Below are 27,857 nucleotides of genomic sequence, written 5' to 3'. Positions count from 1 at the left end.
ATGATCGTCATTTTCTGAATGTTGAGGTTTAAGCCAACTTTTTCACTCTCCACTTTCACTTTCATCAAGAGGCTTTTGAGTTCCTCTTCACTTTCTGCCATAAGGGTGGTGTCATCTGCATATCTGAGGTTATTGATATTTCTCCCAGCAATCTTGATTCCTGCTTGTGCTTTTTCCAGCCCAGCATTTCTCATGATGTATCCTGCATATAAGTTAAATAAGCAGGGTGACAATATACAGCCTTGACGTACTCTTTTTCCTATTTGGAACCAGTCTGTTGTTCCATGTCCAGTTCTAACTGTTGCTTCCTGACCTGCATACAAATTTCTCAAGAGGCAGGTCAGGTGCTCTGATATTCCCATCTCTTTCAGAATTTTCTGCAGTTTATTGTGATCCACACAGTCAAAGGCTTTGGCATAGTCAATAAAGCAGAAATAGATGTTTTTCTGGAACTCTCTTCCTTTTTCCATGATCCAGCGGATGTTGGCAATTTGATCTCTGGTTCTTCTGCCTTTTCTAAAACCAGCTTGAACATCTGGAAGTTCACGGTTCACATATTGCTGAAGCCTGGCTTGGAGAATTTTGAGCATTACTTTACTAGTGTGTGAGATGAGTGCAACTGTGCGGTAGTTTGAGCATTCTTTGACATTGCCTTTCTTTGGGATTGGAATGAAAACTGACCTTTTAGTCCTGTGGCCACTGCTGAGTTTTCCAAATTTGCTGGCATATTGAGTGCAGCACTTTCACAGCATCATCTTTCAGGATTTGAAAGAGCTCCACTGGAATTCCATCACCTCCACTAGCTTTGTTCGTAGTGATGCTTTCTAAGGCCCACTTGACTTCACATTCCAGGATGTCTGGCTCTAGGTCAGTGATCACACCATCGTGATTATCTGGGTCGTGAAGATCTTTTTTGTACAGTTCTTCTGTGTGTTCTTGCCACCTCTTCTTAATATCTTCTGCTTCTGTTAGGTCCATACCATTTCTGTCCTTTATCAAGCCCATCTTTGCATGAAATGTTCCTTTGGTATCTCTGATTTTCTTGAAGCGAACTCTGGTCTTTCCCATTCTGTTGTTTTCCTCTATTTCTTTGCATTGATCGCTGAGGAAGGCTTTCTTATCTCTTCTTGCTATTCTTTGGAAGTCTGCATTCAAATGGGTATATCTTTCCTTTTCTCCTTTGCTTTTCGCTTCTCTTCTTTTCACAGCTATTTGTAAGGCCTCCCCAGACAGCCATTTTGCTTTCTTACATTTCTTTTCCATGGGGATGGTCTTGATCCCTGTCTCCTGTACAATGTCACAAACCTCAGTCCATAGGTCATCAGGCACTCTATCAGATCTAGGCCCTTAAATCTATTTCTCACTTCCACTGTATAATCATAAGGGATTTGATTTAGGTCATACTGGAATGGTCTAGTGGTTTTCCCTACTTTCTTCAATTTAAGTCTGAATTTGGCAATAAGGAGTTCCTGATCTGAGCCACAGGCAGCTCCTGGTCTTGTTTTTGCTGACTGTATAGAACTTCTCCATTTTTGGCTGCAAAGAATATAATCAATCTGATTTTGGTGTTGACCATCTGGTGGTGTCCCTGTGTAGAGTCTTCTCTTGTGTTGTTGGAAGAGGGTGTTTGTTATGACCAGTGCATTTTCTTGGCAAATCTCTATTAGTCTTTGCCCTGCTTCATTCCGTATTCCAAGGCCAAATTTGCCTGTTACTCCAGGTGTTTCTTGACTTCCTACTTTTGCATTCCAGTCCCCTATAATGAAAAGGACATCTTTTTTGGGTGTTAGTTCTAAAAGGTCTTGTAGGTCTTCATAGAACTGTTCAACTTCAGCTTCTTCAGTGTTACTGGTTGGGGCATAGACTTGGATCACAATTATTAGGAATCTTATTTTCTAATTCTTTAGCCAGTACAATGTTATAAAACTTTGACCTTTACCAGTCTGACTTATGAAAAATGATAGTGCATTATAATAAACATATGCAGAAGTGCTGAACTGGATCCGGGTATAGGTTATTCTGGATCTTTGGCTCAGAGTCTGACTAGGCTGCAGGTAAAGTGCTGACTGGGGTTGTAGGTCCTCTGCTGCTCAGGGACCTTTTCCAGCCTCACTAACTGTTGGCAGAATTCAGTGCTTGCAGTTAGGTGTTAGACTGAGGCCCTCAACTCTTAAAGGCTACCCATTGTTCCCCTTGATGACTCAGACGGTTAAGATTCTGCCCGCAATGTGGGAGACTCAGGTTCGATCCCTGGATTGGGAAGAGTTCCTGGAGAAGGGAATGGCTACCTACTCCAGTATTCTGGCCTGGAGAATCTCAGGACAGAGGAGCCTGGCAGGCTGTAGTCCATGGAGTTGCAAGGAGGCTGACATGCCTGAGTGACTAACACTTTGACTGTTCCCTGCCATTTGTCCTTCCCTGTAGCGTGACAGTTTTTCTTTACACCAACAGAAAGCCTATGCTGCTCTGAATCTCTCTGACTTCTCTCTCTGACCTCTGTAAACCCTCAGGCCCACCTTCCATAATTTTCCTTTTGATTAACTTAGAATAGGCTGAGTAGGTACTTCATATACAAAGAATCACCTTCCTTTTGTCATATGATGTAGCCTGATCACTGGAGTAAAATCCCTTCATATTCACAGGTTCTATCTGCTCTCAAGGGCAGGGGATTAACAAGGTATGTACACTGGGTCGTGGGAATCTCAGGGGTTATTTTGGAATTCTGCTTTCCTTAGATTGCTAGTATTTTTTCCCAGTTTGTTATCTTATGATTATGCCTATGTTTCTCTTTTTCATATAAACATAAATGCATCTTATACTGAAGAGTATTTTTCTTATATGAGTCTCTATATTTAAACAAACAGATATAATTCACTTGTAAAAAATTCACCCCTTCAGAGTATAAAACTCAGTGGATTTTAATATATTAATTAATTTGTGCAACCTTTAATGCTGTCTAATTCCAGAACATTTCCATCATCCTCAAAAGAAACTCTGAACCCATGAACAGTCAATCCCATCCTCCCCTGCCATCAGCTCCCTGACACCACTGATCTACTTTAGATCTCTGTGGTTTTGCCTGTTCTGGACATTTCATAAAAAGAATCAATATGTGGCCTTTCGTGTGTGGCTTCTTCTACTTAGCGTAATGTTTTCAAGATGCATGTTGAAGCATGCATTGGTGGTTTGTTCATTTTATGACTGAGTGTGGATATACAATATTTTGCTTTTCCCTTCATCAGTTGATGGACTTTTGAATTATTTCCACTTTTTTGTCTATTATGAAAAATACTGTAACGCAAGTTTTTGTGTGGACATACGTTTCAGTTCTTGTGTTTGTCTTTTTGATTTAGTCATCCTAGTGAGTGTGAACTTTGGTCTCACGTGGTTTTGATTTGCATTTCCCAATTCATGATGTTGATCATCTCTCCTTGTGCTTATTGGCTATTTATATATTTTTAATGGAGAAGTGTCTAATCCTTTGTTGGGGCCCTCATCTCACTAAGATTAAGAAATGTGGGTGTGAACCCTGGGTTGAGATGATCCCCTGGACAAGGAAATGGCAATCCACTCCAGTATTCTTTGTCTGGAAAATTCCATGGACATAGGAGCCTGGCGGGCTATAGTCCATGGGGTCACAAAGAGTTGAACACGACTGAGCACACCCATGTATACATGCTATTAAATTTTGTGTGATTTTCTCTTGTTCAAAAAAAAAATTATCAGTATGATTTCCTCTAAAGCTATTATGATTTTATTTTTACACTGTGAAATAGTGACCTGTCTGAAATGTATTAAAGTATGATGTGAAATGCAGATCCAACCTGACTTTTTTTCACGATTACTCCTTTGACTTCTATATTTATTTTAAATAATTGGTCCTTTCCACTGATTTGAGATGTCATTTTACCATATATTTAATTATATCTTAGAGTGTAGATATTCTATACTGTTCTATTGATAAGTCTGTTCAAAGCATATATCTAGTTTTAAAAAGCCATTTTATTCCTTAAACAATCCACACTATTAGTTGTTGAAAGCAACATGAACTTTAGTAATACTATTAATTTCATAGTTACTTAACTGTCTTATGGAGTATTTAGACTATGGAGTGACTGAATTATGAAGTGGTGAAGTCCTGGAGAATTGGAAGCTTATGTTTTTGCCAATAATACTTCTTCCAGTTATATAATTTGAATGCATTAGTGGCCATACTAAAACATGAGGAGAGAAATAGTAGTTATGATAGAAATGAATAATGAAAGATCCTTTCCTTGGAAATGCTATTGCTGGAAATGCTATTGATAAACCACATGACAAGTAATTTGAATGATTACAAATTAATCTGTTTTTATTATTTTTGCCACCAGATGGCGCAGGTACTTCTCAAAAGCAAATCTAATTCTATGATCACTCCACCTGAACTAGATAAATAGCTGGTTATAGACTAATTCTGGGCTTCCCTGGTGGCTCCGTTGGTAAAGAATCTGTCTGTAATGCGGGAGATGTGGGTTTGATCCCTGGGTTGGGATGATTCTGGAGGAGGCCGTGGCAACCCACTCCAGTATACTTAGCTGGAGAATCCCCATGGACAGAGGAGCCTGGGGGCTACAGTCCATGTGGTCACAAAGAGTCGCCTAGGACTGAGCAACTTTCACTTTGGACACTTTGGACTTTTGATAGACTAATATGAGGATTAAGTTGGCATTTGATATTGTGAGATATAGGACTTCTTGCATATCATTGCCTTTCATATTCGAATATGATGTTTATTTCCAAAATGTTTATCTTCTGTTCTGAGGTCTTCATCTACCAGACTTGTATTTTCAGCTGCAGGTTGTACAGTCTGAGCTTTTGTTCCACAGATACTTTCACAATGTGTTTTCAGTCTGTGTCTATTCCCTCCCAAAGTAGCAGCTTCTTTGTCATTCCCTTATCCTGCTGGTTTTACCGCCAGGCATCCTCTGACCGAGTTAAGATACTTAGATACTACTTCCTAATCCTCTCCCTGTTGATTTTCATATTCAATGACTATTTATAAAGGTTTTGGTCAGTTCCACCTTTGTTACTACTCTGTTTAGGTATTACCTGTGTCTTGCTTTCTTTCTAACTTCCTGTTTTCTCAGTTTATTTGCCTTTTTTTTACATATTCTACTTTATTTTCAGAATTGTGTTTTTGAAATATAGCTGTGATAAAGTCATTCATTTGCTCACTGTTGATGCCTTCCATTTTGTACTTAGAGCTTCAATCCTTAGTTTTCTAAAGGAAACCAGCATTTATTGAATACCTACTCTGTTCTGTGCTGTGTGAAAAAATTTAAGGCGTTGAATTCTAATTTCCATGATGATGTTGTAAGGTGGGGTTTAAGAGATCCCTTTTTTACTGCAATGATTTCTCAAGATTACAAAATTAGAAGTAAAATTTAAATTGAAACAATGTTTTTTTCTGACTAAAAACCCTATCATTCTAATTCTGAGGCTCACTATCATCTGTCTTTTTAAACCTCATCTCTCACCACTTTTTTCTCTCCCCCCACAACCTACAGCTGCAGTAGATAACTAATGAATTTTTTAAAATCCTTCATTATTAAAATTCTAAGTATTTGCTCATGCTATTCCTCTTTACCTAGAATTCTGTTCCCATTGGGTTTACAGTAATTCAACAGATATTTATTGGAATGTTAATTATGTGAGATATAGATTTCTAGGTACTGAGGGTATAGCAATGAACAAAATAAGATCTGTCGTGGAGATTGCTTTTCAGCTGGGGAAAGGAATAAGAATAACTAATATCAATACATCGGATAGCAATATAGCGTGAGGCCTGTTCATTCGACTTCATGGGCTGTGCGGAGAAGAACACTAGAGGGCGCCATTCACTTATTTGTGAGTGGCACAACCTGTAGCTGGCACCTCCCAGGCCAGGACGACAAATGCTATGGAGAAAATTAATACTGGGGAGGAAGGAAGGGGATTTTTTTGCGGGGAGAGGGGGAGGTGGGTGGGGAGAAGGTTAACAATTTTTAATTAGAAGTGAGGGAATGCCCTATATTGAGTTAAGACTTGGAGGAGATGACTAAGTTAAGTCATCTGGGGGAAGAAGACTCCAGGCAGAAAAATAGCAAGGGCCAAGATAGCTCAGTTGGAGAAGGAAATGGCAACCCACTCCAGTGTTTTTGCCTGGAGAATCCCAGGGGCGGGGAAGTCTGGTGGGCTGCCGTCTATGGGGTCACATAGAGTCAGACACGACTGAAGCGACTTAGCAGCAGCAGCAGCAAGATAGCTCAGTGGTAAAGAATCCTCTTGCAATGCAGAGGTTTGATTCCTGGGTCGGGAAGATCCCCTGGAGAAGGGAAAGGCTACCCACTCCAGTACCCTGGCCTAGAAAATCCCATGGAGTCCATGGGGTCACAAAGAGTTAGACACAACTGAGCGACTTTCACTTTCAAAATGGTTAATTTAAGTAAGGGTGTTCTCTTGGTGTAACTGCCTAAATGTTACTTTTTCTTCAAAGTTCAACCCCTGTCTCTACTTACATGAGCCTGCATGTGTGCTCAGCTGCTTAGTCATGTCCAACTCTTCGTGACCCCATGGACTGTAGCCTGCCAGGCTCCCCAGGACATGGGATTTTCCAGGCAAGAATAGTGGAGTGGGTTGCCATTTCCTCCCACAGGGAATCTTCCCCACCCAGGGATCCAACTCTGTTTTCCTGCATCTTCTACTTCGGCAGGTGGGTTCTTTACCATTGAGCCAGCTGGGAGACCCTACTTACATGAAGCCTTCTCTTACTTTTTTTCCCAGTAAGAATTATATTTTTTCTTGTACCTTTATATATATGTTGTATGTTTGGTACCTTTATATGTGTGTGCATACCTAGACACATATATGTATACACATATATACATCTATTCTTTGTATACTTGAGCTCTTGCCACTGTCTCATCTTCAGTGTACTTGTCAGCGTTTCCTTCCCTCTTACCTAACTTTGAACAATTTGAGGGCATATTTTCTTTTATATCTTTGTGTCCATACATGCCTAGCTTAGGTTCTAGAAATCATAGGCATTCATTGAATATTAGTTGAATAGGAATGAAGTAAAATAAATTGAATCACTAAAAAGACAAGCAAATAGTTATCTTTTCCATAACTTTTATATGCTGCAATTAACCTGTGTTTACAAAATTAAATTTACTCACAGAATCCAATACTGTATTGTCCTCTGTCTCTTAGATCCCCCTGTTTATGGTAATGTTTCTGTAAAAGCATGTTAATCTGTATAAGAGAACTAACTCTTGGTTTGATACGTAATATTGATTTCCAGAATTTTATTGTTTTCTAGATACCTGCAGTGGTGATGGGGAATTTTAAGTGCTTTAATATATTTTAAAAGAAGTTCTATGTCTGTTTGCTTTGACCTGTCACATTTTAGCTTCACTTTAGAGAATTTGATTTAATATATTGCTGTTTTCCATGTTCTTCAACATATTTTTGAGTAGGGTGACCTATGTCCCAGTTTATCAGGGCCTATCCTGGCTTATACCTTTTATTCCAGCATAATTATTAAGAATATCCGTTTCACTCTCAAAAGTATCCTTGTGTGGAGGATAAATTACACAATGTCCTATTCTTGGAGGATTTCTGTGTGGTAACTGCTGAAAACGCTGTGTAGTACTTAGACTTATGGAAAGTTCCCCATGGAGCTATATTGCAGCAAACACTACTTCGAGAGCTTAGCCTCACTATTTATTGAGTATATACTTTATTCACAGCACTAGTTTATATGGAGAAATACAAAGATCGTAGAAGATGCTGTGCCATAAGAATTTATTATCTAATAAGTACATTAGAATTCATGATGTACATTAGATAATCGTAACTATCTGAAACTGGTAAAAACAAAATATTACTTAGAAATATATGGAAATAGAGAATTAAGTGAATAAATCTAAATGATGGAACCAAATATGGCAGCTTAGGGGAGGTTTTGTAGATTTGTTAGAGCTTCAACAGAATTTTAATGAAGGAATTTTAAAGACAGAAGATAACAGCATGATGTAAAAATAGTGGGAAAACAATTTTGTGTAATGTATGTGTTCCTAGGTCATCAGTGTCTCTTCTGCCACTCTTTGTTTTATTTGGTCCTCAGATGTAGTGAGTTTTGTTAATCATTTTTATCAGTTTATGGCACTTCAGTCATCTGTGTAAGGCTTCTATTGTGTGCTTTTACCTAAATATGTATCTTTGAGTAATAAAAAAATTGTTTCATTGTGTATGTATGTGTTTTAAATTCCGTAAATGAAATGGTGCTTTAGATCTTGCATTTTAAAAGATTGATTCATGTAGGAATGCTGCACCATACTCTGTGGTAGACAGAATGGTGATCTCCAAATACATTCACCTTCTGAGACCTGGGAGCCTGTGAATACATTAGTCTACATGTGGAGAACCTCTCCTTACCAGGTCAAAGAGAAATGATGGAAGTAGGGAAAGAGATTCAAAGCAGAAGACAGATTGACTGGCCATTGTTGGGTTTGGAGATGGAACAGAAGGACCATGAGTTAATTCAGCCACCTCTAGAAGGTGGGAACCACCTTCAGTTTACAGCCAGGGAGAAAAGGTGACCTTATTTCTACAACCCAAGGAACTGAAATCTGCCAACAACATTGTTGAGTGAAAAATAGATTTTTTTTCTAGAGCCTCAAAAAAGGAACTCAGCTAGCACCTTGAAGTTTAATCCATTGAGGCCTCTAGGAGACTTCTGATCTATAGAAGTGTAAGATGATAAACTAATGTTTTAAACTGCTAAATTTGTGGTAGCTTGTTAGGGCGGCAATAGCCGTATTTGTGAAATTATGTTAGTGATGGGCAATGTGGGCTATGTGAAAACTCCTTATTACTACAAACAGTGAACCAATGAAAATCCTTGTAACATGTCTCCTTGTAGACCTATGCAAGACTTTCTCTGTAGTCTGTATAACTAAATATGGAGTTAACGTGACATAGGGTATGTGTAGGGGCTTTCCAGGTGGCACCTAGGGGTAAAGAACCTGCCTGCCAAGGTAGGAGATGCCAGAGACCCAGATTTGATCCCTGGGTCAGGAAGATCCCCTGGAGGATGGCATGGCAACCCCCACTCCAGTAGTTTTGCCTGAAGAATCCCATGGACTAGGAGCCTAGCAGGCTACAGTCCGTCGGGTCCCACAGAGTTGAACATGATTGAAGCAGCTTAGCACGCGTGCAGTGTGTGTAAATTTATGTCACTGCTTCTGTTGTCAGTAATGACTCTGTCCATACTTCTACCTGCAGTGCTGGAAAGTTTGTTATTCCCCTATCATTACTAATACTTAATATTATTCAGACTTCGGCTTTTTGCCAGTTTGGTGGATATTAAAGGATACTTTGGTTTTTATTTGCATTTACTAGTTTCATAGAGCGAAGCATTTCTTCATTTTTTCACTTGCTAGCTATTGGATTCATATTACTCTGAACTGTTTTTTTATTTCATTAGCCCATTTGAAAAACAAAAAAATAGCTCCCTATCATTTTTGTCTACAGTCTCTTTGTAGAAGAGACATTCTTATTTGATGTAGTAAAGTCTATTGCTTTTTTACTTTGCAGTTTGAGGTTTTTAGTCATGATTAACAAGTCAGACCTCACTCAACAGCCTAAAAATATACTTTTACAGTTTGTACTGTTGGCCTTGAGTTCTACCTTTTCATACATGTCTTTAATCAACCTGGAGTTCACTTGCAGATGTGGTAAAGTATGAATTCAAGTTTATTTTTCCCAGATAGTGAGTCGGTGTTACCAGCAGCTGCTGTTAAGCAGTTCGTTTGCACACCGCTGGTGTTCAGTACTTCTGTTTATAGCGAGTGCCTGACTATAGTTTGGCCATTTCTGAGTTCCCTGTTCTGAACTATCGGTCTAATTGTCTATCTCGTGATAGTACCACGCTCTTATAAACATGCTTTGACTTTTTTTTTTTAATAGATGATTATGTCACTTGTTAAAAAGACATCTTTATTTCTTACTTTTCAACTTGTAAGCTGTTTATTTCCATCTTTTATAGTGTTTGGTTAGTGCCTCCACGACAGTGTTAAATAGATATGGTCAGAGTAACATCTTTGTCTCATTTCCAGTCTCAGGGTGAATCCTTTGAGTCTTTCACAATCAAATGATGTTAATTTTAGGTTTTTCCATAGATGTCCTTTATGAAATTGAGGAAATTCTATTCTACTATTAGTTTGCTGAGAATTTTCTTTTTTATTATGAATAGCTGTGGAATTTTGTCATTTACTTTTTTTCTGCCTCTATTGAGATGATAATATGATTTTTCTTTTTTGGTTTGTTTGTAGAATGAAATGACATTGATTGTTTTAAAATGTACCAACCTTGCATTCCTGGGTATACTGCTCTTCCTCACGATGGTGTTACTGTATTTATTTATTGCTGAACGTGACTTACTAATATTTTATTAGATAATTTTTTATTTATGAAGGATATTGGTATTTAGTGTTCTTTCCTAAAACATCATTGATTTAAAATCAGGGGAATGTTGGTCTCAGAAGATGAGTTACAATGTGCTTTTCTGTCTTCAATCTTCTGCAAATTTGTATAGAAAGAACTTTGTGTAGAACTCTCATTATTTTTTCTCTAAATGTTTGGTAGAATCTGTCTTTGATGCAGGGGCTAGAGGCTTTTGTGTGGCTAGATTTTTAACCTATGAAAGCAGTATCTTCAATAGCTATAGAACTATTCAGGTTTCTTATTCTTGAGCATATGGATATTTTTACCATATAGTTTTATAAGCCATAGCAGCTGTATTCATTACGGGAATGTCTCACTAATCATTTGAAAATCATTGTGTCTTCCTTTTAGAAGATAGAATTCTGTCTACAGAATAAGGCATTTTGATACGATACTTCTTTCCACTTTAACCTTTTCCATGCTCTGTACTGATCTATGCCTTAGAATTTTATTTTATTCCAATTTCAACTCACTTTTATATCTGCTGGTATCTTTGGGATAATTTTGGTCACCATTCATTCCTCTGTGTCTCTGGATGGATTTGGTGGCTTTTTACATTTTTGTGTAGTGACATTCGATCATAATTACTTTGCCTTATAAAAGTTTTGCTTTTCAGTCTACTGTGTACTTGTTTCATTCTTCTTATTCCAAGTCTAGGGAGGTTGTTATCCACTTCCTTTAGAGTATGACTTGACTATATTTGTCACTTCTGAAATAGTTACTCTTCAGTCATACTTCAAATATTATAAATGAATATCCATTCTCCTTATCAGTGGCATTTAATTAACTGAGACTCTGTACTTATTACTTACTATTTCTTGAAAGTGTCGATAAATTTATTTTTTAACAAGTTTCTTTTGAGTGCCTTTTATTCATTTGTAAAATATAGTTCTGTTTTGGTTTTTATAATATCAAGGAAAATGCTTTAGTAGTAAAATTAGAAGGAGAGGAAAGCTAAGAGGACATTAAGATGGGGGTTATTTCTTAGCTATTGGTGGTAGTTTTGTTAGCCAGCAGCACTTTTTTTTATGCTCTTGCTGAGAAAACAATCAGTTAAAACCAAAATGACAATTCTTGAGACTTTTTAAAAATTCCAACAATAATATGTATCTTGAATACTTAGGTTACTTATGCATTACACATATAAAATTTAATAAATTTTAATAAAGTTTTAATTATTATCAGCATAAGTGTTCATATAACATTTTTACAGATAAATTGGCAGTAGTCGTGTATGTGTAGTCTCCACGGTCAACTGTGGGGGTATATTGCTTCTAGTCTGACTTTTAAGGCAATATTAATGTCATGTACTTATTTACTTCTAGGGGCTCACCATATCCCCCCTTGCCTTTGGCTCTCCTGATACATACAAGTGAAGCTGTTCTGATGTTGGTCAAGGATGTGATAGATATGGGCTACAAAATTGAACTGCGATATTGAGGTGGGATTGGTAAACGTGAAAGTGTCTCTTAGATCTTTTAGTAAAGTGAGTAAAGTGATAATCAATGAAAGTGCCTTGAGGTGTTAATAAGCACCCACTTTAATTTTTTTTCAGTATTTTCATCTCTTATAGCTGATGTGATAAGACAGGCCTGAGATGAAACAATTGGGAAGTACCCTTTGCTAGATCAAAGGAGAAGAAAAGGGTGAGAATAAGGAGCCGGTCACTAGGTTTGTCTTATCTAGTACTGAAGCTTCAGGAGCAAGAGCAGTCTTTTTAAGGCTCATATAAAGTCTAGCATCTCACTAGAGTTAAAAAATAGGGATTTGGAGTCCAAGCTTTAAATGAAGATAAAGATACATCTTCCTATTTGATATATTTATTTGTTCAAGGATACGGGCATCTAAATTCATCAGTCCTTAATAACATAAATAATAGTAGTCAGCCTCATGGTGGGGCCTTTGAATTTTTTTATACTCATTTACATTGAAATATATGTGCTCATATTGTTTACCATCCTGCATTTTACTATAGACAAATGGTCCCGGTTCCAGTTATACATAGGACCCCCTATTTTTATCTACTCATGAAGGTTGCTCCTACAGTTCCCTGAAATGTCAAAGTATGAGATTGGATGGGGAATATTTAAACATTTGTAAAAATAAATGATTATTGTTCAAATTTTCAAGCTAAATGATATGGGAAGCTAAATATCTTGAATCATTTACTCAATTATTTACTCAAAAATTTACTCAAATATTTCATTTTATATTGGGATCATAGGTACTGCCTGTTTGTTTTAAAATTAAAACACTGCTTGCAGAGAGTAAGTTTTCTTATCTGTGTGTTGAATATAAGAGGCAGCAAATACAAGAGGCAACTTAGATTAAAGCAATGGTTCTCAAACATTTTGATATTGAGATCTCGTTATAATCTTAAACATGGTTGAGGACCTCAGAGAGCTTGTTTATATGGATTATATTTATTGATATTTGTCATATTGGAAATAAAAGCAAAAAATTCGAATATACCTTTGCTGCTGCTGCTGCTAAGTCGCTTCAGTTGTGTCCGACTCCGTGCGACCCCATAGATGGCAGCCATCCCTGGGATTCTCCAGGCAAGAACACTGGAGTGGGTTGCCATTTCCTTCTCCATTGCGTGAAAGTGAAAAGTGAAGTCGCTCAGTCATGTCCGACTCCTAGCGATCCCATGGACTGCAGCCCACCAGCCTCCTCTGTCATGGGATTTTCCAGGCGAGTACTGGAGTGGGGTGCTGTTGCCTTCTCCGAGAATATACCTTTATTAAATAATTTAAAAATAACAATAAGCCCACTGCATGTTGACTGACCATATCGAGTAGATAGAATTCTAAGTTGAGCTGTCGTGAGTTTTACCCTTCCTTTGGGTATGTATGGAACTTGTGACTTGTTTCTATCTGGTAGAGTATGACAAGAATGATGAGATAGTCACTTCTGTGTTACATTACATTGTGTGAGACTCTGTCTTAGACTGAAGTCAGAGATTCTTCTGCTTGCTTTAAAAAGTAAGGTACCGTGTTGTGAAAGGGCTGTGAGAGGATCACATGGCAGGGATCTGTGGGGGAGTCTCTAGGAGCTGAGAGCATCCTCTGTCTAATGCATGTGTGTGTTCAGTCGCTCAGTTGTGTCTGACTATTTGTGACCCTATGGACTGTAGCCTGCCAGGCTTCTCTGTCCATGGGATTTTCCTGGCAAGAATTCTGGAGAGCGTAGCCATTTCCTTCTCCAGGGGGTCTTCCCAATCCAGGGATTGAACCCACACCTCCTGCACTGCAGGCAAATTCTTTACCGATAAGCCACCAGGGAAGTCCTCCTATCTGATAGCCAGCAGGAAAATGGGGCCTCATTCTTAGAGCCACAAAGAACTTAACTCTGCCAACAATCATATGAACCTGGAAAGGGACCCTGAGCTTCAGAAAGAAACGTGGCCTGGCCATCACTTTGAGTACACCCTTTAAATCATGGGCTGGGCTTCCCTGGTGGCTCAGTTAGTAAAGAATCTGCCTGCAATTTGGGAGACCTGGGTTCAATCCCTGGGGTGGGAAGATCCCTTGGAGAAGGGAAAGGCTACCCACTCCAGTATTCTAGCCTAGAGAATTCCATGGACTGTATAGTCCATGGGGTTGCAAAGAGTCGGATACGACTGAGCGACTTTCACTTTCACTTAAATCATGCTGGAATTCCTGGCCTAAAACAAAGTGTGAGATAATAAATACGTGTTTTGTTAATAAGCCACCACCAAGATTGTGATGATGTGTTTTGCAGCAATATGCAATAACTATTTCAATATTTTAAATGAAAGTATAAATAAAAGCTAGTGTTTCAAGTATTGCAAAAAGAAAAGAAAAATTTAGTGAGAAAATTGGTGTTGTTTTGCATTTTTTCATACCCCTTTAGTGTCTGATTTAGTGGAAGACAGCTGGAGACTTTTGTCTCCTTGTGTATTCATTATCTTTAGATATCACATATAATGTAGCCTCTGGAAAACCCCACTGTACACCCATGAGAGAATGAAAGTCCAAAAGGCAAATAATATTTTGGTATTGTTATGAATATAGTTTGGCTCTGCAGATTCTCTGAAGAAGTCTTGGGTACACCCCCTGGGGTCACTAGAGCACTGCAATTTTGAAAATTGCTAGACTATAACTGCTAGACTAAAGGTAGTCTCCCACCTTATCACCAACAGAGTGTTTGTGTATTGACAGGATTGTAGAAGATAACTCAAACTCTCAGTTACCTTGCCTATTTTTTGTTTGATTTCTGTTTTTGTCCTTGAGTTTGTCTATGCTCTGATTGTCATGATAAGCAAATGCAAAAGATCTTTGCTGAGTTTACTTTCTAAGAGGAATGGTGGGGGGCTAAGTTTAATATACAGTGAGTTGGGATAGAGGTTTTTCTTGAAATAATTCTGGCATCTTTTGACCATAGCCTTTATTTGCAGAGTTGCTGCAGCCATTGAGAAATTTGGTTTAAAACTCAGGAACAGTTTTCAAAATGTATTTTTTAATTTGTAAGAAATTTATAGAAATTTTAATCTTTATGCATATTCATTTTTGTAGGCATGCTGTATTTAATAAAGGCACTAGTGTGTATTTCTCTTAAGTGTTTTTGTTTTAATTTTGTGCAATCTCTTTTATCCAAAGAATGAATTAGTCTCATGCATCTCAAGATAGCTCAACACATGATAAATTGCTGTTGTCCTAAGATTTGAAATACAGTTTGCTGTTAGGAGCATTAATATAGAATCGTGTGGATTTCTTCTTTAGTAATCTGTGGCTATTCTAGTTTTTTTTTAAACTAATGATGCAACAAAAATAGATAATGTAGAGAATCAAAATTGTTATTACCTATAACCAGCTATTTCTGTTTCTGTGATATATACCCAAGAGATGCTTGTATATATTATGTGACACAGTTGGAAGTCTTGTGGTATGATTTGGAGCTCTTTGTCTGGAAAGGTCTTTCAAGGTTGGTTTGAAGGTTATTGGTGGAACAGTTCTCACTGTGCTTGCCTAATTACACAGTGCTTGAACTGGAAAATTAAACTTAAGGGTGACCTCCCCTCTCTAGTGATGCGGCCCTCATCCACTTCTTTCTTTTATTATGTTTCCACCCGAGCATTTTTGTTTGTTTGTTTGTCTGTTTCTTAGATGTTAGTTCTTAACTTGTTTTTTCTCAGTAATATTTTCAAATTCTTATTGAGTTTTCTATTTATCTAATCTTTAAAACTATTTTAGTCTTCCTTTTCTCTGTGTGAGAGTTGGTTTGTGTCTATAGAGCAGGATTGACAAATTTTAGTTACATCCATCTGGAAAAGTGTAATATTTTTTCATACAACCAAGACTGCAAGGCTGCAGAATATATGAACTCAAGATTGTTGTGATGTAAAATAACTTTTTCACTTTAGTGGTATAGATCTGAAATTCATTTGTATAAATTATTTGACATGGTTGAAAGTTTTGAGATTGATTTATTATTTTTGTCTGGAAAGTGCTAAGACTCCCATTTCTTCTGGTTGACTTTGCTTAATAAGAATTAGAGTCATGTGAATAGGGAGACTTAGGAAAATTTGATTTTTTTTCATTGTGGTGTTTCCCCCTCTGCCTAAATATATTTTGATATATATATTTATATATATGACTTAAGTGCACCTTAGCGTTTAGTTCTCTCAAAAACAATTATGAGGTTTGGTGGTTATGTTTATGTCTAAGGCCTAAAGTGGTCTTTTACTTGTATTTTCATATTACCTTTTCTTTTTTGCATTCTGGGAACACTTATAAATTGTAAAAGTAGCTTACATTTTAAACGAGAGCATCCATAGGAGTTTCTGAATAACAGTGACATGGTGGTACTGTGTAAGGAGTAAGAGGTGATTGCCCACTCTAACTCTTACCAACACTAGGACAAAAAAAAGAGCATCTCCCTTTCTGTCAAGTGAGGAAGTTTAGATCTTGTTGTAAATGTAATAGGATACCATTGCAGGCTTTAAATACGGGAGTGGTGTGATATTATTTATATTTTCATAGGGTCATTTTGTTATGTAAGAATGGTTTGTAGGAGACAAGTATTAATACAGAGAGAAATTAGGCTATCGAGGTAGTCTAGGAGAGAGATGTTGGTGACTTGAGCTAGAATTATAGCAACAAGATGGATGTTGCTGGACTTGTGTTCCATTTTGAAGATGAAGTTGACACAATCTACTACTGATAGACTGAATATATGTGGTGGAATGTGAAAGGAAAAGATGAAGGAAAACTCCTAGTAGTGTTGTTCCAAGAAGGGAAAACCTGAGGAATTCTGTTTGGCCATGTTATGTTTGAGATGACTTTCTGACTTCCATTTGTTGATGTCAAGTTGATGGACACATGAATTTGGAGTTTGGAGTTTTAGGACACATGAGTTTAAAGTTCTCAGTAAAGGTAAGGCCTTGCAAGGTATAACGTGTATAAGATATTTAAAGTCATGGGATCTAAGTCACTTAGGAAGAGCAATTAGATTAAAGAACAGAAGCAACCTACAACGTATTTCACAATAGAGCCTTGGACAGTTCCAATATTTAGAGATTGAAGGAGCGTAGTAAGAGTCAGCAAAATAGGCTGAGAAAAAAAAAAATGCCACCAAGAAGAGGAAAATAAGGAGAGTATGTCTCAGGAGCAAAGAGTGAAGATAGTTTAAGAACTACGGATGGCATAGCATCAATGTCAAATGCTAGAGTGAAGCTGTGTTAAGAAAAGAACAGAATTGTTTTGGAATACGGCAACATGGAAGTCACCAATGAGAGCCATCTCAGTGGCGTATTAGTGATGGAAACTCTGTTGTTATAGATTGAGAAGAGAATGTGAAATGAGGAGGTAGACAGCAACTGTTGACAACTTTTTCAAAACATTTTGCTGAGAAGAGGAGCATAAAAATGGGGCAGTGGCTAGAACAGAATATGACATCAAGGGAGGTCCTTTCAAGATAGGGAGTAATATATTAATCCAACCCCTGGTGACTTACTTCACACATAAAGTAAATATCATTTATTGTCATTACAAATATTATTCAAAGAGAGTGAAAAAACTGGTTTGAAACTCAACATTAAAAAAACACAGCATCCAGTTCCATCATTTCAGGGCAAATAGAAGGGGAAAAAGTGGAAGCAGTAAAAGATTTTTTTTCTCCCCCCTTGGGCTCCAAAATCACTGCAGACTGTGACTGCAGCCATGAAATTGAAAGACACTTGCTCCTTGGAAGGAAAGCTATGACAAACTTCAAGAGCATATTAAAAAGTAGAGACATCACTTTGCTGACAAAAGTCTGTATAGTGAAAGCTATGATTTTTCAAGTAGTCATGTATGAATGTGAGAGTTGGACCATAAAGAAGGTTGAGCACCTAAGAACTGATGCCTTCAAATTGTGGTGCTAGAGAAGACTCTTGAGTGTCTTGCACTACAAGGAGATCAAACCAGTCAATCCTAAAAGAAATCAACTTTGAATATTCATTGGATATTCAGCTGAAGCTCCAATACTTTGGCTACCTGATGCCAAGAGCCGACTCATTGGAATAGACCCGGATGCTGGGAAAGATTGAAGGCAAAAGGAGAAGGGAGTGTAAGAGGATGAGATGGTTAGATAGCATTACCTACTCACCAACTCAATGGACATGAATTTGAGCAAACTCCGGGATATAGTGGAGGACAGAGGAGACTGGCATGTTGCATGGGGTTGCAAAGGGTCGATACAACTTAGCTGCTGAACAAAAACAACAAAAATTACTAGAGCAAGAGGGTTCTAAAATAGAGTTAATAATAAGTAAGCTAGATATTTTAGGAAGGAGTTAGTAAGAAAAAAGGAAGCTAGGTGGAAAATTGCTAGAATAGCTCTTTGTTATATTTTAGTTTCTTTTCTACGTTCAAATTTGGTGCTTAAACAGATTCACTCATAAGTAGCTCTAGTTTCTCTGATTAGTATTGATTTCTGTCCATTTCTAAGGACCATGCATATCTAACTAGATTTTTTAGTTGGTAGAATTGGATCAAAATACATGTAGATTTGCATTTATTTGCACAGAGTCTCCTGCTTTGGCTGAACAAAGATTGAACATTTCGTTTGCTTACCTGCTTCCAAGGGAGGAAAGAGGACTTACGAAGGAAGCTTAGGGATGTCTGCTCACAGTCCATTTTCATAGCTAGGTCTGGGTGCTATAGAGCAAGTGATTTCAGGTAAAAGAGCTGTTTTGTAATGTCTGTTTTTACAATGTCACCCCTTGTAATGAAGCACAGCATTACAAGGGGTGACTCTTCCAATTCCAGGTGACAGAACATATAATACAGAGTCAGTCATATCATTCTTCTTACAATGTTGTCTTTTCTTGACTTAGAGGCCACCACGCTTTCCTGATTTCCCCCCACCTCTGTGGCTTCTCTTCATCTTTACCCTTTATGCCTCTTCTGTATCTGATGACAGTGTGGAACTTAGTTTCCTGGTGCACTGTCTTATGCTTTTTTTTTAAACCATTTTGAACTTTCTCTGGGTGATCTCATCTGCTTGCTTGGTTGAAATCATTACTAACATGCTGATGCTTCCTGAATTTATATCTTTGGCTGAGAACTCTTTTCTGAACTCTGGAGTGACATATCCAATTGCTTACTTATTTGTCTTTCTAGCTATCTTACATGCTCCTTAAATTCAGCAACTCATCATTTTCCCCTTTCCTTTCCCTCAATCTGCTTCTCCTTTAGCATTCTCTGCCTTAGGAAATGTTAAGACTCTCTGCTTGATTACTTAAGAAAGACATCTGAGAGTCATTTTTGATGCCTCTCTTGACCTTCATACACCCCCTCCCACTCCTGTGGCAAATTGTCATTGTGTCTTGTTGATTTAACATCTCCTTTTTGTCTTCCTGTGTCTCCATTTTACTGCTATATTTAATTCAAGCCAACTATTATCTTGCTTTGGCTACTTTATTAGCTTTCTAGTTGATGTTCTTGCATCCACATGTGGTGAGATAATTTTTTGGTGTATTTATGGTATCTCCAACTCCTCCTTTATTTCATGAAATAATGAGTAGAAGGAAACTGTATGAAAGAAATGAAGTGTGTACATTCAATATCAATATGTTATCTTCCATCATGATGGAAAAGAATAAAAAAAGAAAGAAAAGAATTGTGGATGGGAACTCTTGGAGGCCAGTATTATTGCACAGTATTTCATTGTCGCCCTTATTTTGCTAAAACACATTTATAGTTGTGCCAATGATTGTCATTTTTCATTTTCATATGATGACAATATGCAGTCAGCATTTCTTTCATGAAGAATCTATGGACACTTGGAACTTACTAGGTAGTAGAGTGCCTTATGGAGGCAGTTTGCAAGATTAGGCTGAGTGCTTGGAGTCCCAAGGCTATCATCATTTCTGTACTGAGGTTCCCAGACACTGGAGCTATTAGAAGTGGAGTTGGACCTTATTCATATGGATCTTGCTCCCTGAAGTTGTAGTGTTGCTTCCAGTTATTCTCTTGATGGTTATCAAGGGAATATTTACTCAGAATGAGCAGTCCTAATACTGGAGGGACTTACCAGATTGTATTTTCTGAGATCTTGGTTCTCTTTCCTCTAACAGATAGACCTTTTGGGTGTCAGAGCAGACAATCACTCTGGATGTTTTCATCCTGGAGTTTAAATCTAGAATTGGTTACCCTGTAGCCTAATTCTTGGATCTGATAGGAAACGTATTCCTGTTGTTGCCAGCTTGTAAGTGTGGAGACTGCTCTGGTAAGCGCTGCTTTGAACTGTTGAAGCAGCCCTGAAGTCCTTCTTCTAACTCTGCAACTTGGTTACAGCACAGTGGTGTTAGCCCTTATAGATTTGGTCTAGACAGAGGGATCAGGGAGATAAGAATGATGGTGGGACTTCATACATTTGTGGATGCTTTCACTGTTTTTCCTTTCCTTTACTGAATTAGATGGTAGAAACTGTTGAGTCTGTTCTGCTGCAGTGATCAAAACTAGGGAGATTGGATACAGAGTTTAAGCTCCGGGAAGTGTTACAGAATTTTTTTTTTCGTATGTCAGAAAACAACTGAAAACAACACTATCAACACATTTTAAAAAGCTGATTATGAAAACTGCGGTAGGTATTTTGAACTAAACTCCTTTCTGATTTTTGTGTGAAAGCTTTAGACTTTTGTACTTACTTAGATCCGGGCTACTCTTCCTCGGTTTCTTTCCTGGATGTACTATATGGCCCACCCTAAGTTGAAGCAGAGGCCGGTTTACATTTATTGAACGTCTTTTCTTTGCTTTTTTTTTGTTAGAAATTTCATCTTCTTCCTATTTATTTGCTTATTTGTTATCCCTTAGGTAAATGGTTTCATGGTCTTGCCTCAGGGACATATTTACAATGCAGGACTTTTATTTGCAAAGCATGTAAAGACACCTTGTTCTCTGGACCATCTTTCTTATAAGCCTTAGATTTTTATCAGATGCTTCAGAAAGTCAGTGGACCAAGAATATTACAATAGAAGAGATAGTGCAGTTGTTATAATTATATAGATAGAACTACAGATCTATATTTTAAGAAAATGAAAGATTCTTTTAATGTTTCAGGGATTTTTCTTATGGATTATACATACTATATAACAATTTCACTAATTGATTAGTAATATTTAGATGTTTTCATGTGTGTAGCATTTTAATAGAAATACTTTGGTACTCTTAAACATTAGAAATAAATCCAGACATGTTTGGAACTAGACATCTTTAGAACATAAAATTTAAATATGCCATAAGTGTTTGTGCCTTAGACACATGCACTGTTAAGAAGAGTATAATTCCCTAATTTTTACTCATTCACCTAATTTTTGAGTTTGCATTAAACTTCTTAAGATGTCTCACTTATTGACACTAGAAATTTGTAAACCAAGATTCTTAAATATTAATAATGTTAAGACTTATACGTCAAATATTTTTGAAGATATGTAAATAAGTTAGTGCTAAATTTTGTTTTCTCATTCATTTGGATTTTCTTAGTACTAATTAAGCAGTTTTACTGATTACAGAATTTTAATAACTTATTGATAAAGAAGAAAACAGATACCACTGCTAATTTGTTATTGTTTAATCACTAAGTTGTGTCTGACTCTGGGAACTCATGGACTGTAGCCTCCCAGGCTCCTCTATCCATAGGATTTCCCAGGCAGACTAATGGAGTGGGTTGCCATTTCTTTCTCCAGGGGATCTTCCTGACCCAGAGATGGATATAGCCAATCATGTGAATATGATAGCCAGTCATGTGAAAACTAATAATCTAGTGTTTGATTTACTTGAGCACTGCTAAGCAAAAGTTTATGGGCTGCTGCTGCTGCTGCTGCTAAGTCGCTTCAGTTGAGTCCAACTCTGTACAACCCCATAGACGGCAGCCTACCAGGCTCTGCCGCCCCTGGGATTCTCCAGGCAGGAACACAGCATCATAGTATATTATGGTTAAAGATTTCACTGTAATTGTAGAATTCTCCACGTTACATAGTTTACATTTTAGTCTTTCTTGTGGATAGCGTACCAAAAGCTACAGAATAATGGAAAACAATTTGTGATATTTTCACCCAGAATAGTCAATATCAACATTTCATTGTTTATTCTCCTAGTGCTCTCTGAGTTTGAGCATTTTAAAAGTTTTTGCCAAATACTACTTAATATTTCTCAAAAGGTTCTATCAGTATACAGTCCTGACAATAAATGCAGTTTATTTACATGGCCATTCTATGACTTTCTAGCCAATACTTTGCCAATTTAATGGGCAAAATAAATTATGTTATCATTTTTATTTGAAAATTTGAGATTGCTTTAAAAAGGTTTAACTTTTTAGTGTTGATTGACTTTTTTCCTGTCATCTTTAATGAAATTGCCTGTGCTGCTTAAAGTTTCTTAACATCTTCTGTGGGAACTCTAGCTAACACTGTTATTTCCATTGAGGAGCTAAATTTTTTAATAGAATGGCCACAGAGAAAACAATTGCTACCAGCTACACCATTTGTGACTGTTAATGCCTCTGCAGGACTAGATGTAAGTATGGAACTGACCTTACTTGAAGGACATTGTGAATTTATCTCATTTTTGCAGAAAAGGGTAAGCATAAGCATTTTATCCCTTCAACATCTAATGAACAGAGATACAGAACTTTGCACAAAGAAATCCTATAAATATTTGTTTCATAAATAAATATGATGAATAAAAGATACCTAATGCTATTGTTGGGCTTCCCTGGTGGCTCAGTGGTAAAGAATCTGCCTGCAGTGCAGGAGACCCTGAGCTGGTTTGATCCCTGAGCTGGGATGATCCCCTGAAGGTGGGCATGGCAATCCACTCCAGTACTCTTCACCTGGAGAATTGCGTGGACAGAAGAACCTGGCGGGCTACAGTCCATAGAGTCGTACAGAGTCAGACACGACTGAAATGACTAAGCAGCAGCAGTAGGAACGTCATTGTTAGAATCTTGGTTCCAATAATTTGATTCCTTAGTTCACAGTGAGGATACTCCCACATACAACATACTTTACAGTTTATAAAATACATTTGTTTTGATATAATAATACCCTAAGTAAGTGATGTAGTTTATTTTACATTTGAAGAAACATAGCTCAGATATATAAAGTGAACAACATCCTGAGGTTTTATGGCTAGGTAGGGTTGAAGTCAGTAGTTAAATCCAGGCCATTTGACTTCAAGTGTTATGTTCTTCTGTCCTTATGGAAGCCTCTGATATTTTATATTACTTGTGAGCCTTCAGTATATAGAAAATTTAAAACAAATATTAGCTATAAACACTCTTTATAATATTTAGGATATTTATAACAAATTACAAGGTCCATCCAATGCACAAGGTTTTTGGTTGCGAATATTGGTTGTTCTTGTATTTATGAACCTTGTAACATGATAGGGCAGGCCACAACAAAAAAACAAACACAGAAACTGACAACCAAATTAAGCCCTGAGCAGCTTCCTGTACTAATTTGTGATGTGACTAAAACATAAAATTTATAAAATTTTGTAAAACTTAGGCTTCTTATTTATTAAACATCTACTCTCTACTAGGCATTGTGGTAGACAGATAAAACAAACATGCATCTTAATCTCATGGAACTGAGAGTGAAAGACAGACTTTTTTCAAGTAAATATATAGTTATGCTTTTATCAAATGCTGTGAAGACAAAGTATACGGTACCGTGATAGTGGATAAGGGGGGACCTAATCTAGGTTAAAGAAAGTCTTCTTGAGAAAGTGACATTTGAGCCCCTCAGGATGAGTGTGAGAAGGTGAAAGGTGATAGTGAGGTAGGGAAGTGGGAGAAATCTCTTCTGGAATGCTGAAGAAACTGTGAGGAAGCCGACCAGTACTGTGCGGAATATGGTGACAGCTGGAAAATAAGGCTCCGAGGAAGGCAGCTGCTATATTATTTACTTCGAAGAAGCCATTTTGAGGCTCATTCCAGTAGTCTTTCTATTGCTTAGACCATTTTTGAAACTTTCTGTGAGCTTGCCTTAAGATTTAATTTTGAAATACAAAAGAAAAATTTTTTTGACGACAGATTATTTTGCAGTTTAGTCACCTTATTTAATAGACTTGCTTTAAAATGGCTTTGGATTATTTATAAGAATTTAGAAAAATATTTAATTTACTTTTGCTTACGCTAGGTCTTCATTTTTGCACATGGGCTTTCTATAGTTGTGGTGAGCAAGCTTCTCATTGCTGGGGCTTCTTTGGCTCTAGGCCCCTGGGCTTCAGTATTTGCAGCAGACGGGCTCGGTAGCTGTGGTGCCTGGGCTTAGTTGTTCCATGGCATGTGGAATATTCCCGGAAGAGGGAATGAACCTGTGTACCCTAAATTGGTAGGTGGATTCTCATCCACTGTACCACCAGGGAAGTCTCCTGTTTATAAAAATTGAGTCTACCCACAAGGCGTTGGGTATATATATGTGTGTGTGTATATATATATATATATATACACACATATATATATGTGTGTGTGTATGGATGGATATATCACAGATACTATAAGTTTCAGAAATTAAGAACTTAAAAATGTATATTTCCACTTATAGAAATTGACCTTTCATAGATGTAAAAATCAACTTGTAGTCAAAGGCTTAACAATTTGAAGCACATCAGGTTGCTTCTGTCTGAGTTAAATAGAAGAAACCCACTTAAAATTATTTGTGAATTTTAAAAATTTGCATTGTTTACTTTGAAATATACTTGATTGCATCACTGGGAAATAGGTTTCTTATTCATGTATTGAGGCTGATTTATTTACAAATGGGCTTCCCTGGTGGCTCAGATGGTAAAGAATCTGCCTGCAATGCAGGAAACTTGGGTTTGATCCCTGGGTCAGGAAGATTCCTGGAGGAAGGCATGGCTACCCACTCTAGTATTCTTGCCTGGAGAATCCCCATGGACAGAGGAGCCTGGTGGGCTACAGTCTTTGGGGTCGCAAAGAGTCATAGTTGACTGAATGACTAACACTTTCACTTATTTTTTATTTACAAATACAAGTGTGTATGTGTGTGTATGTGTGGGTACCCATGTGTGCACATGTATGGAAGATAGAATAATAGGCAAGAAGCATATGAAATGGAGCCCAAAGTAAAGACCTTCATTCAAATACTCTTTTACAAGCTGTGTGATCTTTAATCCCTTAATACCTTAGTTTCTTTTCATCCGTCAAATAGTAGCAACGATCACTTGTTCATAATGTTTTCTAAATATTAAAAAATTTAGAAGTATTAATACTTAATAAGCCAAAAATAGTTTATGATTATTATGTGTGTATGTATTTCATAAACATATTAGTGTATACCTATTAAAATCTAAAAAAATAATAAGCAAAATAGGAGCACACTTAAAGAAAGTGAAGTCGCTCAGTTGTGTCCAACTCCTTGTGACCCCATGGACAGTAGCCTACCAGGCTCCTTCATCCATGAGATTTTCCAGGCAAGAATACTGGAGTGGGTTGCCATTTCCTTCTCCAGGAGATCTTCCCGACCCAGGGACTGAACCCAGGTCTTCCGCATTGTAGGCAGACACTTTACCGTGTGAGCCACCAGAGAAGTCCTTATACCAGACCTCTCTTAGTTGAGGACAAACCCATTATTGAAGATTTTAATTTATTAAAAAAGTAAATTAGTTGTTTAAAAATTTGTATTGTTACATGTTTACTTTTTATCTTTTAAAATTTTAGTATTGTTTCTTTTATGTTGTTATTTTGTGACGTGTTTATTCGCATCAAAAATAATTCACTAGTTTATAAAAAAGTTTTGCTGTATTTAAGTAGGCATGTAAGTGCTTATTTATTGATAGTGGTATGTGTATGGAAGGGGATAGAAGAAGTTAAGGCTAAAAGTTGAGAGAAAAGGGGCTAAAAAAGATGTATTTTTTAAAGAAATGTCTTGATTTAGGAGCAGTTAAAGATCAATTAAATATATTGATCATCCTATAAGTGAGTTGATTTTTAAAATTTGGTTTACACACTACTTATAGAGCATCTTTTGTAGAAAGATGAATGATCCTGGATGTAGAGTAACTTAAGATTTTAGTTAAACCAGAGTTACTCATTTAGAATGGATGGTGATCTGTGGTACTCTAAGACCATTGGCGCCTTCAGGAAATATCCTTCTAAAAAATACTGTGACCGCCATTATTGGAATAAATAATAGTTGATAAAGTCTCTCTAGCCTTAGCTGTATTTTTTTGATTTGTGGGCAAGTTCATATTTTATGTGTGCTGTTTCAGTTTTAATTGATAAGGTACAATTTTTTTCTAGCATTACTTGATTAAGCATGTAGATCATACTATGTATGGGCTTCCCTGGTGGCTCAGATGGTAAAGAATCTGCCTGCAATGAGAGAGATCCAGGTTTAACCTTTGGATTGTAAGATCCCCTGGAGAAGGGAATGGTAACCCACTCCAGTTTTTATTGCCTGGAGAATCCCCATGGACAGAGGAACCTGGTGGGCTATACAGTCCATGGGGTTGCAAAGAATTGGAAATGACTGAGTGACTAACACTTTCATACTATGTATGGCCTTTAAAAAGGGCCCAGCTGAACATTATTCACTTGCCTTTAAAAATAAGTAGCTGAAGACATTTTAAAATTAAATAGGAAATTAAGACAGCTAAGTACATGTTTTCCAAATGTCTCTTTCGAAGTATGGCATTACAAATGCAGGCAATAAAACCCCTATTGTCTGTTATATTTTTATTTCGTGATATCAAAAGAAGGATCAGCTGCTTATTTTTTGAATGTTTTGGCCCTATGCGGTAGCCTATACACTAATGAGACCTATATACTCAGTTGCTGGGGTTATTCATTTTTCAGGGAAAGAGAAAAGGGTTGGGGAATGTATAATTTCTTCCCCTCTTACCCAGTAGTAACATTGGGAAGATACCTTGGCCCATTTTTATTACTTCTGAGATTTTATTGCTGGCAGCCAGATGTGCTGAAACTCCTGACGACAGCATCTATTCATTGCGTGTTTTTAATAGGCTTAGAGAAATATGAGTAGAGTACATGAAAGCAGCTCAGCTTCACACTTCAGCTGGGAATGCCCAAAAAGCTTACTGCTGTTTAGAATTCTTGCTACAGTCAGGAGAAAGCCGAAAGCCGCACGGGTACTGAATCTTCTACGACTGAATTAGAAGAATAATGACTGTACAATTAACTATCAACCTCTGCTCATTTAAGCACAGTTTTTACAGAGCTCAGGAGAAATATGGAACTTGATTGGCATGTTTTTATTTGATGGTGTCTGCAAATAGATGACTTTAAAGACAGGTGGTAAGGAAAAATAAGAGAAGGAGAAAAAAAAAAAAAAAGGAAGGAAAATGCAATTTGAGACATTGCGCCAGGTCTGCAATTCTGTTTTATCTCATTTTCATGGGGTTTTTTCATCCCCACCAAATATTTTACAAAATGAGCTTTTTGGACAAACGCTGAACAATGCAAGGTGAGTAAAGCTAAACTATATATTCTTTTAGAATTGATATTTTCAGAGTAAGAATCTTAAGACTGTAAAATTGTTCTGTATTGAAATATTAGTATTATAAGGGTGTCGTCTTTTTAATCTTAAACATAAAATTTTATGTAGTTCTTAACTGATTTTTAAAAGGAAAATAAGCTTACTTCAAAGCACAAAAACATCTTAAATTTAACTAGCTTGACCTCTGAAATATAATACAGGCTGTTTCATGATTTCATTTTCTAATAAATAAAATGATTAATTTAAAATGTCTGATAGGTTTTATTCCTTTGTGATCACGGCAGTGATTGCATTGCATATGTAAGGATGGGGCTATATAATCATATGTGATTTGTTG

At 37.1% G+C, this 27,857-nt stretch overlaps 1 protein-coding gene across 29 annotated transcripts in view; it reads left to right on the top strand.

The window, feature by feature from the left end:
* RIMS2 (regulating synaptic membrane exocytosis 2) overlaps window positions 1-27,857 on the top strand; it is a 609,863-nt gene that overhangs the window by 187,493 nt on the left and 394,513 nt on the right. For 3 of the 29 annotated variants that reach the window (XM_070802810.1, XM_070802824.1, XM_070802808.1), the window contains exon 1: window positions 26,932-27,487. The exons of 17 other annotated variants lie outside the window; for them this stretch is intronic. In XM_070802810.1, coding sequence (XP_070658911.1) covers window positions 27,366-27,487 — 122 coding nt within the window. In that variant the 5' untranslated portion in view covers window positions 26,932-27,365. Of the gene's footprint in view, window positions 1-26,929; window positions 27,488-27,857 lie in introns of those variants that run through there. 9 more of the 29 variants (XM_070802811.1, XM_070802825.1, XM_070802812.1 and 6 more) reach the window with 6 other exon arrangements.

Source organism: Bos indicus, chromosome 14 (genome assembly GCF_029378745.1).
Source record: "Bos indicus isolate NIAB-ARS_2022 breed Sahiwal x Tharparkar chromosome 14, NIAB-ARS_B.indTharparkar_mat_pri_1.0, whole genome shotgun sequence".
NCBI lineage: Eukaryota > Metazoa > Chordata > Mammalia > Artiodactyla > Bovidae > Bos > Bos indicus.
Note: the sequence above shows the minus strand (reverse complement) of the source record. Positions and strands in the feature narration are given on the sequence as shown.